The 17,982-nt window shown below is 50.7% G+C and overlaps 1 protein-coding gene and 1 pseudogene across 2 annotated transcripts in view; one reads left to right on the forward strand and one right to left on the reverse strand.

Moving 5' to 3' along the window:
- The window catches only part of PAX5 (paired box 5), a 184,292-nt gene that overhangs the window by 136,495 nt on the left and 29,815 nt on the right, over positions 1-17,982 (forward strand). For both annotated transcript variants that reach the window (XM_087869558.1, XM_087869559.1), the window contains exon 8: positions 7,899-8,000. In XM_087869558.1, the coding sequence (XP_087725684.1) occupies positions 7,899-8,000 (102 nt within the window). The remainder of the gene's footprint in view (positions 1-7,898; positions 8,001-17,982) is intronic.
- On the reverse strand, positions 14,935-15,007 carry LOC148108584 (U4 spliceosomal RNA; annotated as a pseudogene).

Raw genomic sequence — 17,982 nt, forward strand, 5'->3', positions numbered from 1 at the left:
CTGCGTTTCCTCGATAGCTCATGATGTTGGGTGTCTTTTCATGGACCTATTGGCCATTTGTACATCTTTTTTATTCAGATGCTTTGCCCATTTTTAAATTGGGTTATTTGTCTTTTTACTGTTGAGCTATAAGAGTGCTTTATATATTCTAGATACAAGTCATTTATCAGATACATGACTTGCAAATATTTTTTCCCATTCTCTGGGTCATCTTTGTACTTTCTTGATGATGTCCTTTGAAGCACAGAATTTTTTAATTTTTATATAGTTCAATTGATCTAATTTTTCTATTGTTGTTGGTGTCATATCTAAGAGAGTATTGCCTAATCCGAGGTCATGAAGATTTATGCCTCTGTTTTATTCTGTGAGTTTCATAGTTTTAGCTCTTACGCTTTGGTCTTTGACCCATTTTGAGCTAAGTTTTGTAGGTGGTGTGTGCATCTATCTGGTTTTGACTCACGGTTAGGAAGCCTCTCTCTGCAACCGAGAGAGGAATTCACCTGTGTTTTCTTGTGGTATTTGGATAGTTTATTTTCTACGTTTAGATCTCAGATTCATTTGGAGTTTATTCTGGTATATAGTATGAAGAATCCATCAATTTTATCTTTTTTAAAAATGGCTCTCCAGTCATCCTAACACCATTTAATAAAAAGTCCATTATTTGCTCAAGTGATTTGAGAATCCTACCTTTGTCCTATGTTAGATTTCCATACATAGTTGGGTCTATTTCTAGACTGTTTATTCTGTCCCATTGGTTTTCTGTCTATTCATGTGCTGGCATCAGGCTTTTAATTATGAAGACTTTGTAGAATGTTTTAACATCTGGGAGGGCTTGTGCCCTCGAGGGGCACATTTTGAGTAACCCTTCAAGAACAGCATTTAACTGGAAGTCATGTGTCATGAGTTGAAGTCCCGGTTCTACCACTTACTCTGAGACCTTAGGTCAGTCAGATCTCATCTCTGAGCCTTGGTTTCCTCATTCATATAACAAGGGTAGGTGCCTTCCTCTCAGGGTTGAAAAGAGTAAGTTATTTTAAACTAAGTCTGTCTCTTCTGGAGAGCAGTCTTTGTCTTGACAAAAGTTCTGTATGGACTCATTGCTAATAGTAAACAAGGCCAAGTTTTGATTATTCTCTCTGGAAAGAGGGAGCAACACAGGAATTGTCCAGGATGTACTTACGTGCCATTAATAGGAAAAATTATGTTAAGAACCTAAATCACTTACGTGCAAATACATTATATGCCATCAGTAACATTCAGTGCCGTTGCAAATGATATAAATCCTTTCTTCCTTGGCAAAAAAATGATATAAATATGTGTTTTGAAGTCATATTGAATTCAGAAGCATTCATTCTGGTATCCCATTGAGTCTAGAGGCCTGAATTAGAGCTGAAAGGAGCAGTAGCTCCTTAGCTGTCTTGTGTTGACCAGTTGTTAAAACCCCTGGCCTGGGAAACAGGCTGAAATGTGTTAGGGCGGGGACGGGGGAGGGGAAAGCGCCCATGCACTCCCGAGTCACAGCATCCCCAGCTGAGTGCCAGGGGAGTCCTTTGAGGCATCAGAGCAAATGTGAGGTTTAAATTTACTCTGTGGGTTCCCACAAGATGGTGTCCGTCCTCCGCTCAGATCTGGACAGGTGTCCTTAGAAAGTCGCAGGCGAGTATTCTCAAGCAGAGAATAATGCTGAAAACAAGAACAGTTAACATTTATGAAGTCTTGTATCGATCTGCAATTGCCACAATGCTGCTGCTTAGCAAACCACCCCGAGGTTCAGGGCTTAAAACAACAATCATTCTTCTTATTCATGTACCTGGGGGTTGGCAGGGGGTTGGCTAATCAAAGCTGGGCTTGGCTCTCTTTGTAGGCTGGGTCCGTCTCAGCCCCACATGTCTCCTTCCTCCTGGTAGCAGGCTAGCCAGAGCCCATTCTCACGGGGATGGCGGAGGTGCAGAGCAGCGCACCCAGCCACGCCAGCATCCATACACTTCTGCTTGCTGGGTCTGCTCACATCGCGTTGGTCAAAGCAAGGCATGTGGCAGAGCCCAAACCGAAGGGGCAAAGAAGCACACTGCCTCTAGTAGGAGGAGGCTTCTTTTTACTGTTTCATAAAACTGAAGGATGGCCCAGTCCTGAACCCTGGCTGGAGCTGACCCAAGTCCCCACGGAGGCTAGGAGCTCAGAGAACTGCCGGCCATTGTCCTAAGGAGGACGTACGAGCCCTCCAGGCAGCAGCTCACATTACAGGATTGACTGTGGAGGTTCCAGACTGCGGGTGCAGATGGACCTTAGGGTAGAACGATCCACTCAGAACTAAACTAACCTTTGTGTATATGCACACAGAGACCAGGATGAGCTCTGGGGACCCTTGGAGATCACTGAGCTCAGAGCTCTCTTTAAATCTGGGGAAGACTGAGGCTCAGGGTGGAGTGGCTTGCCCAGAGGTACACGGCAGTTCAGTAAGTAGCAAAACCAGGAAATGGGCCCTGGATGGCTGTCGTGTCCTGCTCCCCCCACCGATAGTTCTGAGTACTTGCTACCTGCCAGGCACGGTGCATCCCCACCCCCATGGAGCACGTAGTCTAGGTGGTCTGGCAGACTGAGATTGGTGAGTTTTTCCCAACGGGCACTGACAACCACTTTCTGACCTGACTTCTGGCGGCCCGTCTTTGACCCCCACTCTCTCTTCCTTGCTGCAACATGCTCACCCCTTCCAGCTGCGAACCTGAATAATTAAACCTCCTAGTTCTCCGTCCTCCCCTCCTCCGTGGCTCATTCTTTCCTACCCACACACCCATCCTCTACCGCCACCAAAGAAGCTCAGCCTGGAGCCCAGGCACCTGGGTTCAAATCCCAGCTCTACTTCCTCCTAGCCGTGTGACCTTAGGCAAGTTATTTAACCTCTTTGTTCCTCAGTTCCTTGGCATGATGTTTGTGAGTTAATGTGTGTAAAAGAGCGTCTGGCACAAAGTAAGTGCTATCTTAACCAGACTGACATCTCCCCTAGCTCATCTGTTCCCCTGGCATGATGCTCTCTTTGCACTGGGACAGGGTGGGGAGCAGAGGGACCTGCAAAGAGGCCGATGCCACAAAGACTTGAAGGACCTAGAAAGCACTTCGCAGAGGGGCAGGCTCTTGAGGGCAGAAGGTGGAGATTGGCTGCACTGTTGATAGGAATGGGAGAAGGGCAGTTAGAAAGGGAACGGCTTGAGCAAAGTCGTGGGAGTGGGGAAGGGCAGGGCAGGTTTGGGGAATGGCTCGGTAGGGAGTCAGGGTTGATGAGGCTGGAAAGGTCACAGGTTGGGGGCACAGACTGATGAGGGCTTTGAAAGCCAACCTGAAGAACCTGTACTTGATGGGATAGGTGGTGGGGAGCTACTGAATCCAGAAAGATATTTATTCTAGACGTCTGTTACCCAGCTGTCTCACCAAACCTTTTCACTGGTTCTGGTAGATGAGCTGATTTTTCAGGCCCATGATAATTTCCCCCACGCCCAGTGTTTGTCCCTCTTGGGTGTCTATCTTTTCTTCTTGTACTGGCTCAAACTTTCAGAACGGTTTTCAGTGATAACTGGTTTCCTTGACATGTTTTTTATTTTAATAAAGAATGTTTCAAGTATTTCACCAGTTAAGTATGACGTTGACTCAAGATTTAAGATCGATACCAGATCAAAGAAGGATACTTCGATTCTTATTTACGAAGAGGTATTGTAAGGAATTAGTATTGAATTTTAGCCAATGCCTTTTCCACAGATTTGATATAATCATATAGTTTTCAACTTTTGATACATTACTATGATTTCCCAACCAGTGTTTTAATACTGAATCATCCTTTCATACCTGGAGTCAACCTTATTTGTTCATGGTATATTATTCTTTCTAATATTGTTTGATTAATGAGACTGTAGATTTTTTTGCATTGATACTGATAAATTGTGACACTACCCTTTAATTTTCATTTTTGTACACCTTTAAGTTTTCTTATCAGGATTATGCCAGCTTGGAAAAAATGAATCGGGAAGATTCTTTAGTTTTATATATCCTGGAAGAGTTTAATAACAAAAGTATGTGTCCTTTGAAGGTTTAAAAGAACTAGCCCCAAACAAAAAGAAATGGAACTTGCCTGAAAGCTAAATGGACATCTTATATTAAAAAATAATGTCAGGGGCGCCTGGGTGGCACAGCGGTTAAGCGTCTGCCTTCGGCTCAGGGCGTGATCCCGGCGTTATGGGATCGAGCCCCACGTCAGGCTCCTCTGCTATGAGCCTGCTTCTTCCCCTCCCACTCCCCCTGCCTGTGTTCCCTCGCTCGCTGGCTGTCTCTCTCTCTGTCAAATAAATAAATAAAATCTTAATAAATAAATAAATAAATAAATAAATAAAAAGTAATGTTAAAAAAGAGCTTTTTCTATTTCCGCCAAAGTGATTGGGCTATTTGTGTTTTCTTCTTCTCGAGTTAATTTTGGTTAATTCATGTTTTCCTAGAAAACTGTACCTTTTGCTAAGATGTCCATATGCATTGGTGTAGAACATCTTTGCATTTTTAATATCATATTTTCCGTGTCTCTGGTTGTATCTTCTCCTCATTCCTTATCTTGATATTCGTATCTTCCTTTTTGGATCTTTCCCTAGGTTTGTCTGTCTTATTGGTCTTTTCTAGTAACAATTCTTGGGTGTGTTTATTTGTTTATTATTGTGTCTGCTCTTCTCTGTTTCCTAATTCTTTATCTTCTGCTTTTTCTTTTTCGATTCCTTCCTCTTCCTCTCCTTAGGTTCATTTTATTACTTTTTTTTTTTTTTTTTTAGAGAGGGAGAGGGGGCGGGGGCAGAGAGAAAGAGAGAATCCGAAGCAGGCTCCATGGCCAGCATGGAGCCTGATGTGGGGCTGAATCTCAAGACCTTGAGATGGTGACCTGAGCTGAAATCAAGAGTCAGACGCTTAACCAACTGAGCCACCCAGGCGCCTCATTTTATTACTTTTTTATCTGGCTTCTCGAGTTGGGGGTGCTTTGGTGAGACACTGCATTTTCTGCTTTAGGGGTCAAGGTTTTAAAGCCTGTGTAACACTGACAGAAACTGTTGGGGTTCTGACCAAAGGCACGGCCTCTTGTTGAAGAAAGAACCCAGTCCCAGGAGGCAGGAGAGCTGCATTCCAGTCCCAGCCTTGCCTCCAATCAACTGAGTGTCCCTGGGCAAGCCCCTTCTCTTTCCACGACCCTCTTTCCCATCTCAGGCACCCAGACGTGGACCTCGTGAGGCTTGGCCCCCATGCGCTCCCTGCACCAGGCAGCCTCCTATCAGGATAATGCCCTTTGCAGGAGGCAGATTTGCCTCTCTCTGATGTGGTCCTGGCTCCCTACCTCTACACATATATCCACAAACACTGCGTAGCTGAATTTTCTTCCGCATGACAGAGCCAGTAAGCAATGGTGACCGTGTGGCCTGAAGGCAAGGCTCAGCCTGGTGTCCCAGCTGAGAGAGACGTAGAGCCTCTGGACTCACGGTCAGAAGCCTCCCAGGTGTATGTGTGTGGCAGGAGAGCCGAGTGGCTAAACATGTGACCTCTGTCATTGCATTTGCAGCTTGTTGTCGTCACCAGGGGATGTGCTGGGGCCGGAGCTCCGCAGCCCATCAGAACAGCTCCAGCCGTGGCTGCTTTCTCTGCTTGTCTCGCAGCCTGACCCTGGCATTTTGATCTTGTACCAACTAGTCTGACACTTCGGCTCACTCCGCTTCCTCAGATACCTTTTCATCAGCCCTCAGGTCACCACATCCCTGGGATGGTGTGCAGAGGGCTCTGTGTTGGGTGTGAGTGCCCTTCCCACCCACCCCCCCAACAGCATGCTGCTTGAGGTGGAGGAGGGTCCTGGGCTGTTAGGAAACGTGGGCTGAAGCACCTGCTGCCTGTGGGACCTGAGCCCGTTGCTCCCCAGCCACTGTGGGTCTCAGCTTTTCCATCTGCAGATGGAGACAGGGTTGGTCCAGAAGAGCTTCAAGGGCCCTCCCTTCAGAGGGGAGCCCTGATTCTTGACCACAAGCAGAATTCCTTTATGGGCTCCAGAGAGCTCCTGCTGCTCCCAACACAGCCACTGCTTTCATTCACTTAACAATATCTGCCGTCCTCTGCCATTCTGACCTTGGGGACAAAGACGTGACCCTGGACCTTACACTCTGGAGACGGGAGCTGCCCTAGAGGGCTGTGAGCGCTGGATCAGAGGAGGATGCAAAGGGGAGGCATAAGAGGGCTGGGGAGAAAACCTCCTTAAAATCACCTTTATTAGAAGTGGTCAGTTCTGCCAATTCCAGTTTTCTGTTTAATGTCAGCTCTTGTGGGGAGTCAGAGGTAGTTCATTTGCTCCCCTTCCAGTGCCTCACATGAGGAGACATGAGCAATGCTTGTCACAAGCTGGGATGCCCAGTCCAAAGCCAGGGAGGTGGTGAGCAGAGAGCAGGAGAGGCCACAGGCCTGCGGTTCCATAAGGTTCTGGAAGGTAAGCAGAACCCTGTGAAACGAGGCAGCCTCTGGCTATTGGCTGGACAGTCTTTGAAGGACTGGCACTAGAAAGGCTGTTGGTTTATCTGGGGAACATTCACGGCCCATGCCGTTTACTGGCTTGGATTCTTACGGAAATATTGATCAGAGGTGGTCTCTCTCCTTGGGCCACCTGCTAGTGGGGCTGAACTCAGAATTATCTACCTGCGGTAGTGCCTGCACCAACTCACCGGGCCCCAGGAGAAGTTCCTGGGACCTGGCCTGGCTCTTTATGGTCAAGGGCTGCCCCCACTCAGTCTCCAGTGTCCACATTCAGAGGAGGTCAAGGTTCCACTTTCCCTCCCTTGTCCCAAGGCCACCTCATTTCCCATTTGCTTCCCAGGATTCCTGAAGCAGGTGCATCTCCTTCTATCAGGAGCAATTGGCAATTCCACCCATAGGGTGGGATCTTGTCCTCAGGGCCCAACACTTAATCCCAGAACAGTACAATCGCCCAAGATCTGGTTTCCTGCCTTACCCACGAACACCTTGTTACATACACGTTAACTGGCAATGCTTGAAAGGACTGCAGCTCTGCTTTATCCCTAAGAGGCAGCCAGACCTCAGTGCTGTCTCCCTTACAAAGTTCTGCTACCTGAGGTTTCTTCCATACGGCATGAAACTCAGCATACGTGGACACCCCATTCGTTCTGCATTTACTTGGGACCTACCCGGTGCCAACCCCTATGATGGATGAATGAGGTGTCCCCTCTGCCCTCCAGGAGCCGGCAGCCTGCCAAGAGGTGAACATATACCCACCAGAACGTCTACCCTCAATGGCCGAGGCCTTAATCCCCATGTCCCTGCGCCCAGAACAGTGTCTGGTGTGAGGAGGTACTCTTCCTGCACCTTTGTGGAGTGAATGGCTCGCTCTAGGCCGAAGGAGGAAGAATTCAATAAGGGCCAGATACACAGCTGTAGGGTCCGAGGAAGAGGAGGAGGGCGGTGTCTGAGCTGGCCTTTGCAGGCGGGTGGTGTCCGGCTGCACGCAGCTGGAGGAGTGGGCGCTTTGCGCAGAGGCGCGGCAGAAGCAAAGGTGTGGAGGGGAAGTCCAAGTCCTCCTTCAGCTCTCGCACGGTGAGCTGGCCTGAGCTCCGTTTTCCCAGGGACGCAGCAGAGCTGTCCTGTGTCCCTGCTCAGTGGAGCCAGGGTGGCTGGCGGCGTGTGTGTGTGCGCGTGTGCGTGTATGTGCGCGCGGGTGCGTGCGTGCGCGCTCACGAGTTTGCCGGCGTGAGTGACGGGAGGGGGTTGGGGGCGCACTGGCGTTCAGCGCCCAGACGTGACAAATGTGCAGATGTCCCAGGAGCTGTGGACATGAGCGGCTGGCCACGGAGACACTCACCCCGTGATTTGTTGCTTTGATTCCTCAGGCCGTGACTTGGCGAGCACGACCCTCCCCGGGTACCCTCCGCACGTCCCCCCCGCCGGACAGGGCAGCTACTCAGCGCCGACGCTGACAGGGATGGTGCCTGGTGAGTTTGCACTGTCGGCGTCTCCACAGCAGGCAGCGGCCGGGGTTTCGGGGGGGCACCCCCCCAAACCGCCCGGGTGACCTCTCTGCTTCTGAGGAGCGGACCTGAATAAATCAGGCAGAGGTCTGCATTCTCAGCCTCTCTCTGCAGCTGGGCTTTCAGTGGGGCGGCCAGTGAACTCGGGAAAGGAGGGGGGCTTGACTGTCACTCAAACAGCCCCTTGGTGGCCACACAGAGAGTCTGAACACAGAGGGGTGCAGGACCTGGCCTAAGGTTGCCCAGCCAGTGCTCAGTAGCGGTCCTCCTCCGTCCTCCCCCACCCAGTTTGTGTGGGGTGAACACCAAGAGGCTCCTCCCGCCCCCCCCCCCCCCCCCCCCGCCAGGGGCTCTCAGCAGCCTCACTCCTTGGGGTTGAGGACCGCGTGCCCAGGACAGAGAGGATGTTGGCTGGTGGGTTTGTCACTTGATTCTAAGCTGCATACCCTGTGGCCACGGAACCTCATCCCCTGGGGCCGGCGACCGTCCGTTTCTTTAAAGGCATTTAGAAGGAGGCCGCCATGTTCCTTCCACTGTAGGATGGTGTGGGCAAAGACAGCACACCATCCCAGTGCTGGCTGGCTGCATCCTCGGGGCACGAGCATAGCAGGAAACCCAAAGTATCATCTTTTGAAAGATTTTAAAAAGTCAGGGGGAAAATCAGGACTGGGTTGGATGTGATTACACTTCTTTTAAGGATTAGTGTTGTTTCTTGCTCTGAGTCATTTACCTGGTGCCCGAGCCCCTCCTTCCAGCCCACCCTAGAGGTCCTGCCCAAATAACCCCATGCCTCTGCCAGCCTCTTCCCCAGCCCATGTCATGGGTGTGTGCACCCCAGGCCTGAGGACAGGTGGGGGATGGACAGAACTGAATGTGAGACAAGGTGTTCCCACCCATGGGCAGGAAGGGAAGCGGAGCAAATCCTAGCCTGGTTGGGCTTTCCCCACACAGCCAGGTCCTGGCACAGATGCCAAGGAGTCCCAGAATTCTAAACTCACTCCTGGCCTTCCCGGTTGTTACAAAGATGTATTTAATAAGGTAGGAAGACAGAGCATATTTCATTTAACGGTTTGTTAGCTTGATTTATGACTTTTAAATATGAGACATATGGGAAATGGCCTCTGTGTGTACTCACGCCCTGAGCCTCGCCAGGGCCAGGGAGGCCTGCCAGGTTCACACCTGCAAAGAGCCTTGGCCTTTCTGCTGGGGGGATGGGCACATGGCAGAGCATCGGGAAATACTCTACACAGGCCAACAGAGGTGGGGGGCACCCGGACTCCTTCCCACCCCTACTTTCAGGAGTTGGAGCCCGTGTCCTGCTCACTCACGGCCCCTCGTGCTTCTGTAGAACTTTATAAAAGACAGAGTGCTTTCCCGGGAGCCCTTTATGTTCCAGCTCTGTGACATGCACTGGTAGGAATCGAATCCCCATTTTCCAAAAGCGGAAGCTGAGACTCAGAGCAGTTGGGGAATCGGTCAAGGCTGCACAGGCTGCGGGTGGGAGGGCTTGAATCTGGGGCTCTGCCCTGCGGTTCAGCACTCCTTCCTCCGTACTGCGCTGCCTCCGTGTCCTCTCATTCCATCAATGCAAGCTTCTCACCGATGGCAGAGGGTGAGGCAGCCGCCCCAGGCCCTCTCCCAAGGGCACACTGGCCAGAAAGGCTGAGGCCACCTGTCTGGCCCTGCCAGCTCCCCACTGCAGACCCCAAAGAGGCCAGGTTCCCAGAAGCGGCTGAGCTTTCTTGAGTTTATCCAAACAGAGCCTGCCCCCTGGCCCCTAATTACTAGGCTCAAGATACAAATGGCCGGGGGCGTGGGAGGGACGCCAGTGGGAACCGATGGCGGTTCCTCGCCCATTAATGGCAGCAGCAGGAATCACAGGCCTGAGAGAAGGTCGAGTCTAACCAATCTAGCAGCGGGATGGGTACTAGCACAGGGCATGGTCCCCTGGCACAGAGGGAGGGTACGTGATGTGGAGGGAGGAACACAAGCATCTTGGCAGGGAGCCCCAGTTCTGCCTGCCACTCTGTCCTCTCCTCCGTTTGCTTTCTCTTCTCATACACCCCGGTGATTCATTCCCTTCGAGACCAGGGTTAGGGCTAGGACCTCAATCTCAGGGGCCACGGTCCTTAGTTCCTTTTCCTCAGTATCCAAACTGTGTCACACTTTGGGATTCTGTTTCCAACGTGATCATCAAAGCTGTTTTTGGAATGGCTTCATGGGGGCAGTGCTGGCCCCTAGGCATGGTCTTCGCTGAACTTCCCCCAGGGCTAGCACAGCACAGAGGATTCACCTTACAGCATGGGGGGGGTCTTGGGCCTGCCATTCAGGAGTCACATGATCTGGCCTCATCTTGCCTTCCTGGTCAACTCTCCCAGCTTGTCCCTCCCCCGGCCACCCACTGGTTCCTAGCTCACCACACACGCTCATCGGCCAGTGTCACTCTTTCATCTGTGCCGTTGGTTTATACTACTTCCTGCCTCCACTTGTTGGGATCCAGCTTTACCCTTCAGGCTACGCGGAAAGATCCCCCGCCCCGTGAAGCCGCCTGGTTTGGCCCTCCCCTGGGGGATGCCTGATACTTGGCTTTGTTACTCCCCATAGCCCAGCGTGTGTGTGGCCCAGTTAGCTATGCCACTGGATGGTGGGTCGTAAAGGCCAGGCCCTCTGCTTTGTCTTCTGTACCCCTCACAGTCCCTAGCACATAAGAGGTCCTTTTGTGTGTGGTAGCTAAGGGAGGGAGGCAGAGAAAATTAATGAAACCAAGTGTTAGTTCCTGTGACTGTCTCACAGTCCTGGAGCCCAGGGCTGTGCTCCCTCTGGGGGCTCTAGGGAAAAGTCCATTCCTGTGGGTCCTGGTGTTCCCTCCAAGTCTCTGTTACACCTTCACAGCATGGAGGGGGTCACATCTCCCTCTCCCTTGTAAGGATACACAGGACTGCATTTAGGGCCCAGCTGGATAATCCAGGGTATTCTTCCCATTTTAAAGTCCTTAATCTATAAAGGGAACCCCCACACACACTCCTCCCTCCCCTTTTTTTTTTTTGATCCATATAAGTAACAGTCACAGGTTCCAGGGATTAGGGCATGGATATACCACAACCCATTTGAGGATTTCAACTTTGTTCAGATTTCTGACTCATCATCTCTTGGGCTTCTGAATCTGGGAGGCGTTCATTCAACTGTGGCCATGCTGAAGGGGATGCCATTTCACAGACCCCCAGGGGCATGTTGGTACAGTGCGGAGAAACAAACTGAGCACGGCTTTAGAAGATGGTGTATCCTGCTTTTGTCTGAGGGTGTGACGTGGCAGTGGTCTGTTTCACTATATGGAACAGTCACCAGCCTCCCCCAGCTGTGAATCCAGAGGGAAACCGGAGATCTTCTGAGTTATTTTTCCATGCTAGGTTTTAGAATATTTGGCTGCCACCTCTTTTTTTAAGGGAAGATTTCAGGTGTAAGGTTTGCTTGTAGGACACATTGAGGAGGGACTGGCCAAGTGTAGTTGAATTTTTGGCCCTGAAAAAAAAAAGGCATTACATTTTTCCGTATGAAATTCCAGGCTTATTGGCTTGGACTCTGTATTCTCAATCCTGATTCTGCCGTCAGGGTACTGCCTGACATTTCCGGCTCCAGGGTGTTCCCAGGTCTGCAAAACGGGGCTTCTTGGTCTTCTTCGGTATTTGTAGATTCCATTTCTGCTGCTGAGCAAAATCTATATGGCCTTCGTCCATCACTTACATTGAATAAAGCAAAGAGGGTACGTAATCAGCTTAGAATGGAAACAGTTTTGTTTTCATCAAGTCCTAGCAAATGCCAAAAGTTTTGCACCAAAGATTCCATGGTGTTCTGATTGGTATAACTAGCTGATTCCTGCCTGGCGGTGTTTGTACAGCCTAACAGATATCAACATGGCATTTGAAACTCTTAAAGTTTCCAGGCTGGGCGAGAAGGAAGGGTGTTCACTGCCCTTTGGCTTCAGTGAGTCTGAGCAGCAAGGAAACTGTCTTTGAGATGACCCAGTCAGGGACGCGCCCACGTGCTCTCCACGTCCGCCCCTTTGGGAGCTCTAGGCCCGAGTGCCCAGAAATCCCGACCGTGTCATGTTGCCTCCCTTGGGCTGCAGCAGACAAGAGCCTGTTGGAGGCCCTAGAAGGAACGCAGTACTTTCCTCCTGTCCTGGGCGCTCTACTTGCCATGGGTTGGCATATATTGTTTCTCGATGCTTTTTAGTTAAACTGCTCAGTTAACTGATGGCTTTTATTTTCATAAAGAAGGAGGTGAGGGTGGATAGAACAGGAGTCTGAGGCCAGCGAGGAGGTGCGGAACGGCAGCGAGAGATGGGCAGGCGTGGTGCCCGCGGGACTCTGGCGGGAGGAATGAGAGGCAGGTGCCGCTTCTCCTCAGCCCCTCTCTGCTGCTCTTACGGGACTAGCCCTCTTCTCCCTGTGGGGTTCGCCTCAGAGGGGTCTTCCCAGTAACCAAATGCGTATTAACTTCCTATTGCTAATGTAATGAGTTATAACAAACTAGTGACTTAAAACATAAATTCCCCATCTTATACTTCTGGAGATCGGAAGTCCAAAATGGGTCTCTGTGGGCTACCGTCAAGGTATCGGCAGGGCTGTGTTCCTCCTGGAGGCTCTAGGGGAGAATCGTTTCCTTGCCCTTTCCAGCGTGTAGAAACTCCTTGCATTCCTTGGTTGGTGGCCCCAGTGCTTTATCTTCAAAGCTGGCCACGTTGGGCTGAACCTTTGTTGTGATGCCGTCTTTGTACTTGTCTCTCCAGCCTCTCTCTTCCACTTCTGAGGACTCGTGGGATTTTATTGGCCCCACCTGGATAATCCAGGGTACTCTCCTTAGCTTCCAGCCATTAGCAGTTCCCCAGTTGCTGTATCACCAAGGATGCTCACAGGTTCCAGGGACTAGGATGTAGAGCTCTTTGGTCAGGGGCCCTTACTCTGCCTACCACACCAGGACCCCCTCCCCCATCACTCCTCTCACAAAGCATCCTGTTCTTTTCATTCATGATACCAAGCACAAGTGAAGGACTCTCCTTGGTGGTTTACTCCATCCTCATCGGCTTTCCCGTCAGGTCTGCGCAGTACACAAAGCTAGGTCTGTTTTGTTCACTGCTGTGTCCCTGTTCCCAGCCACATGGTGAAGCATGGGAGCTTCACCAGAGCGAGATTGCCTGGTTTTGAATCCCCGTTCTGTTTCTCTCTAGCTGTGTGACTTGGGGCAAGTTACATAACTTCTTTGTGCCCTCGTTTCCTCCTCATCTTTAAAATGGGGGCGATGGGAATAAGAGTGAGCATTAAATGATGTAATTTGTGTAATACTCTTAGAATTTCACCAAGCACATAGTAAGTGCCATGCAGGTGTTGATGATGATGGTGATGACTGTTGTTTGTAGAGGGGTCTCAGCTGGGTGTGGTGGCCAGAAGAGACACCTAGCTGCCTGCCTCTAAAGCTGGCCTGACCTAGGCTGACATTAGATTGAGGACTCTCCAGCAGAGTTCGTGGCCCATGGGAAAAATAGTTGGAAAAGAATCCAGTCACAAGCAAGACTGTTGCCAAGCAGGAGTGCTGGCAGGGGAGCCCAGGAGGGAGGCAAAAGCCTGGATTGCGGCCAGATTTAACCAGGGAGTCACTATGTGATCTGAGAATGCCATTTCTACTTTCTGGGCTTCATTTAGCATGTGGACCATGGGGAGAATATACTCTGCACAATTTGAAAGGCATGGCTAGGACCACCAGTGAATGGGAGCCAGAGGGCCCCCTTTCCAACCTTGTATAAAGCCCCTCCCCCAGAATTAGAACTGAAGATAGGCACATGGGCAGGTTGGGGAGGGGAGGGGCTAACAGAAACCAGGAAGGACCTGGTGGAGGGCCTGAAGCATCAAGGGGGGAGATTGGACCAGTGCTCCTCAAGTGCCTCCCAGGCCGAAGCATCAGGCTCGGAGTGTGTTGGCTCAGAGAATGAATGGCCTTTGGTTTTAGCTCTTTCTTCTCCCTCGCCGGGCTTCTGGTGTTCCTGTGGCCTGGGTACTTTTGAAGCTCCCTCCACGCCTTTCAAAGCTCACCCTGGGCCTCGGGGTGGCCACCTGTTGCTCGTTCCTGACTCTTTGCTGCCCTCTAGTGGCTCCTAGTCACTCTGCCACACCAGGAACGGAACTGACTGGGGGGAATACCAGGCTCAACCAGGGGGGACACAGCAGGTGTCTCGTTGTTTGTTCGTTCTTCACACACTTCCTGCAAGTGGCAGTTCTAGGCTAGGTGTGGTGTTGCAGACACAGTCTCTACCCTCAGGCAGCTCACAGAGTGGTTGGGGAGACAGATATAAAAAGTCATCCCTGCATGCTGTGTTAGGAAAGTTTCCTTTGGGTCTGGGTCTGTGATGTGGTAAGGCAATGGCCCTGGGCCATCGTGTGTAATTTGATAATGACTTCCAAGGGGTAGAGCTGAAGGCGGGGGCCTCAGGATATGCTCATCCTGTATACCCATTGCTACGTCTCCACGGGGCAGGGGTCCCCTAACACTGCTGTGCCAGGCAAAGACTAGCCTTCAGGGCCTCCGCACCTGGGATGGGTTCTTACAGACTTTTTAGAATCTAGAATTTTAGGGGAAATTTTAGAAGCAGCAAAGGTCACCATGATTTGTTCCATCTAGATGCTATTATTTTAAAAGATTTATGTACTTATTTGAGAAAAAAGAGTGAGAGAGAGCGCACACGCACCCACACATGAGCAGGGGAGGGGGTGGCAGAGGGAGAGACTCTCAAGCAGACTCCCCGTTGAGCATGGAGACCAATGAGGGGCTCGAACCTGGGACCCATGAGATCATGACTTGAGCTGAAACCAAGAGTCGGATGCTCAGCCTAGGTCACACAGGTGCCCCAAGTTTTCAATTAGCAATAATTGGGTCTCAGATAAACCTCACTGGCTACGATACTGCCACTGTGCAAAGCTAGTTCCATTAAATGGAGTGTCCTTTTAGGGAACATGAAGGGAAAAGGGAGGGAGGGCATCACAGACCTTTGTCACACACCCCTTGGCAGGAACAGGTGAGAAGCAGAATCCTAGCTGTGGAAGAGTACCCCCACCAGAGCCGGGAGCTCACCGGCTGCCCAGAAAGTATCCAGCACTGGGGAGCTCGGAGCAGGAGTTGAGGACGTCTCTCCTCCTCTGGGCTATTCTGTTTCTAGCTCTCCCCATCTCTGCTCCTTCTGATGGCGGTTACTGAGAACCAGTCATGAGTGGGGGAAACTATATGTTTGGGCTCCTGAGTTTTTGTTTCTCCCTGATGTGCCTCTGCAAGTGGTATTTTTTTTTAAACAAAAAACTGGGTTGTGATGCCTTTTTAGGAAATTGGGGGATACAGTCGGGTTTTGCTTTAGAAGAAATTGAGGTATGTGGAGGGCATCTGAGCATTGGATGAAATGAAGTGGTGCAGGGTGACCTGGTGGCTGTTAAGGCCTTCCCAGCCTGAAGAAGTTGGGTTCTTGGACTGGTTCAGAGAGGAGTGCAGGTGCACAGCCCTCGAGTGTGGGTGTCCGGAGGAAGTGGGTGGCCTCACTGGGCCTGGGGCCCTCATCCTCCTAAATCCAAGGGCCGAGTCAGATTCTAGGAGATGCATCCTCAGGGGACAAGGGCTGCAGGTCGTGTACGCACAGGCCCTAGCAGAGCAGCAACAGGGGAGTCATCCTCAGCACCTGGCCACACAGTAAATGGCAGAGCAGCCCGACTCCAAGCCCCGGGGATTTTAAGCCATTCTGTTGCATTGCTTCCCAGTACCACTTCCTGCCTGAAGTCTGCCAAACGGCTGGGTGGCCATTCTCTCCAGTTAAATAGTCAAGTCCTGGTTGGGGTAGATGAGGAAAAGGTGCTTTGGGCCTGGCTCACCTGGGTGGGCTAGGAGGGAGAAGCTGGGAGGAGCCCTCCTGGAAGGAAGGGGTCGCCATGCGGGAGCCAGTGCTCCATAGTATCCAGGGTTTAGACCAGCCCCCTAGCCATCTACCCATTGGAGGCTCAGGGTCCAGCCCACTTCTTCTGGGTAACTTTCCTCATTGTTTTTATGACATTATCCGTGAGTGTATCTTAGCCCCTACCAGACTTGAGCTCCTGAAGAAAGAGGTTGACATCCTAGCCAGGACTTCCTACGGGACAGTAATGGGGAATGCAGGGTCCCTGAGAGGTCCTGGGCCTAGGGCCCAAGAGCTTTTCAGGAATTTACAACGATGTGAGGGCTGACCCAAACTGGTTTTGCCTTGAAAATTCAAAAAGGAAGCTGAAAAACTGGCATTAATAAATGTTAAGTTTAGTGTCTACAAATTGTAATATTATGTTAACTTCATTAACTATTAAATTTAGTGCTCATAAAAATTTCATTACATTTGAGAACAGTTTTTAAGTTGGATTTTCTCACTGTGCAATAATTCCCTGGTCTGTATCTTGATTGCTGAGAAATCATAGCCAACCATAGGTTAGATAAATTGCTTGTGGCCAAATAATTTCCGAAGCAAAATTATAAAAATAAGCCTTTTGTATTTTTAGAGTGAGAAGTATCATTATTGTGGTACCGTTATGGGTGAAGTACTATAAGGTGGGTTGGAGAGGTGCCCCCATAGGAAGACACTTGGGGGTCTGGGAGGAAGCAGCATGGGAGGCACCCTGATGTCCTGTTGAAACATATTGAACATAAAAAGTAATGGTGGGACTTTGAGCTGATCAGGTTTCAGCATCCATCCATCCATCCATCCATCCATCCATCCATTTTTCTTTCCTTTTCTCCTTCCTCCCTTCCAACATCTACTGACTATCTGCATGTGCCATGCACGGACCTAGGCATATGAAGGTGAAAGTCGTGCCCCTTGTCCATGAAGAGCTCTTAGTCTATAGTGCAGATGGGCAAGTCAGTAAGGATCTAGGGGGACGAATGTGGTAATAGGTAAACTCAGGGACTCTGGGAGCACAGAGAAGGGTGCAGCCTAGACAAGGAATGTCAGGCATAGAGGGCTCCAGAATTTCTCTGTAGTGGGTTGGGGGGTGCTGTCTGAAGCTGATTTTGCAGAGTATTACTGAAATTGTGAAATGCTGTTCACATCAAGGAATGTAAGAGGTTAGGGGTGTAGCTAACCCTGGGTCAGGGGAGGAATCTAGGAAGAGATGAGTGTTTGGCTTGGCTTGTCACTGGGGTTGAAGCATATGTTAGTCAGTGGGAGGTGGAGTGAGGAGGGAGACAATGGATCGGGGGTGGGGGGACAGTGAATACATAGGTATGGTCTGATTCTACACACACTGGAGTTCTTCCAAAAACCCAGACTGAATCTACTGGGGTTGTCGGTGTTTTCCTCCCTTTGATTTGCTGGAATCTGCAGCCCCCACCTACAAGACCTCATCAGCCGTCAGCCTTCAGCTGGCCTGATCACCCTCTCTAAGTCTGTGGGTCACTCCACCTGGGATTTCTCTCCAGAGAACTTCTGGCAGTGGTCTGAGCCTTCTGGGGGCAGGGAGAGCCAGTAGGGCTTGGCTCCTGCTCTCCAAAAGACTTCTTAATGAGGCCAAAATGCTTATGCCCATATGCTAGTTCCACCTGCAAGCCTCCCGCCTGCCTGCGTGGTAGTGTCAAAGGAGCCCTCTCTGTTATCCCGGGTTGCGGTTTGAAAGCACCTGGGGAGGTTGGAGTGTTTGTGCCGCTTCAGGGGCAGGCTAGCTGAGTTCGGAGAGGTACCATGCCTTGCCAGGGGTACACAGCCAACAGGGGAGCAGCTGTGCCTGGCACCTGGCGCTCATGCTCAAGTTCACCCAGCTCCTGGTGCCCGTGGAGAGAAAGAATGGGCTCTGGGCCCGGGAGACGGTCTTGGTTTCCTTGGTGCTCCATCAGGGCTGTGGCTGGCCTTCCTGACCCAGAGACATTTTTATGGCCCAGAAGAGGCTCTTCCCAG

Source organism: Ursus americanus, chromosome 18 (assembly GCF_024610735.1).
Source record: "Ursus americanus isolate L20-20 chromosome 18, mUrsAme1.1.p, whole genome shotgun sequence".
NCBI lineage: Eukaryota > Metazoa > Chordata > Mammalia > Carnivora > Ursidae > Ursus > Ursus americanus.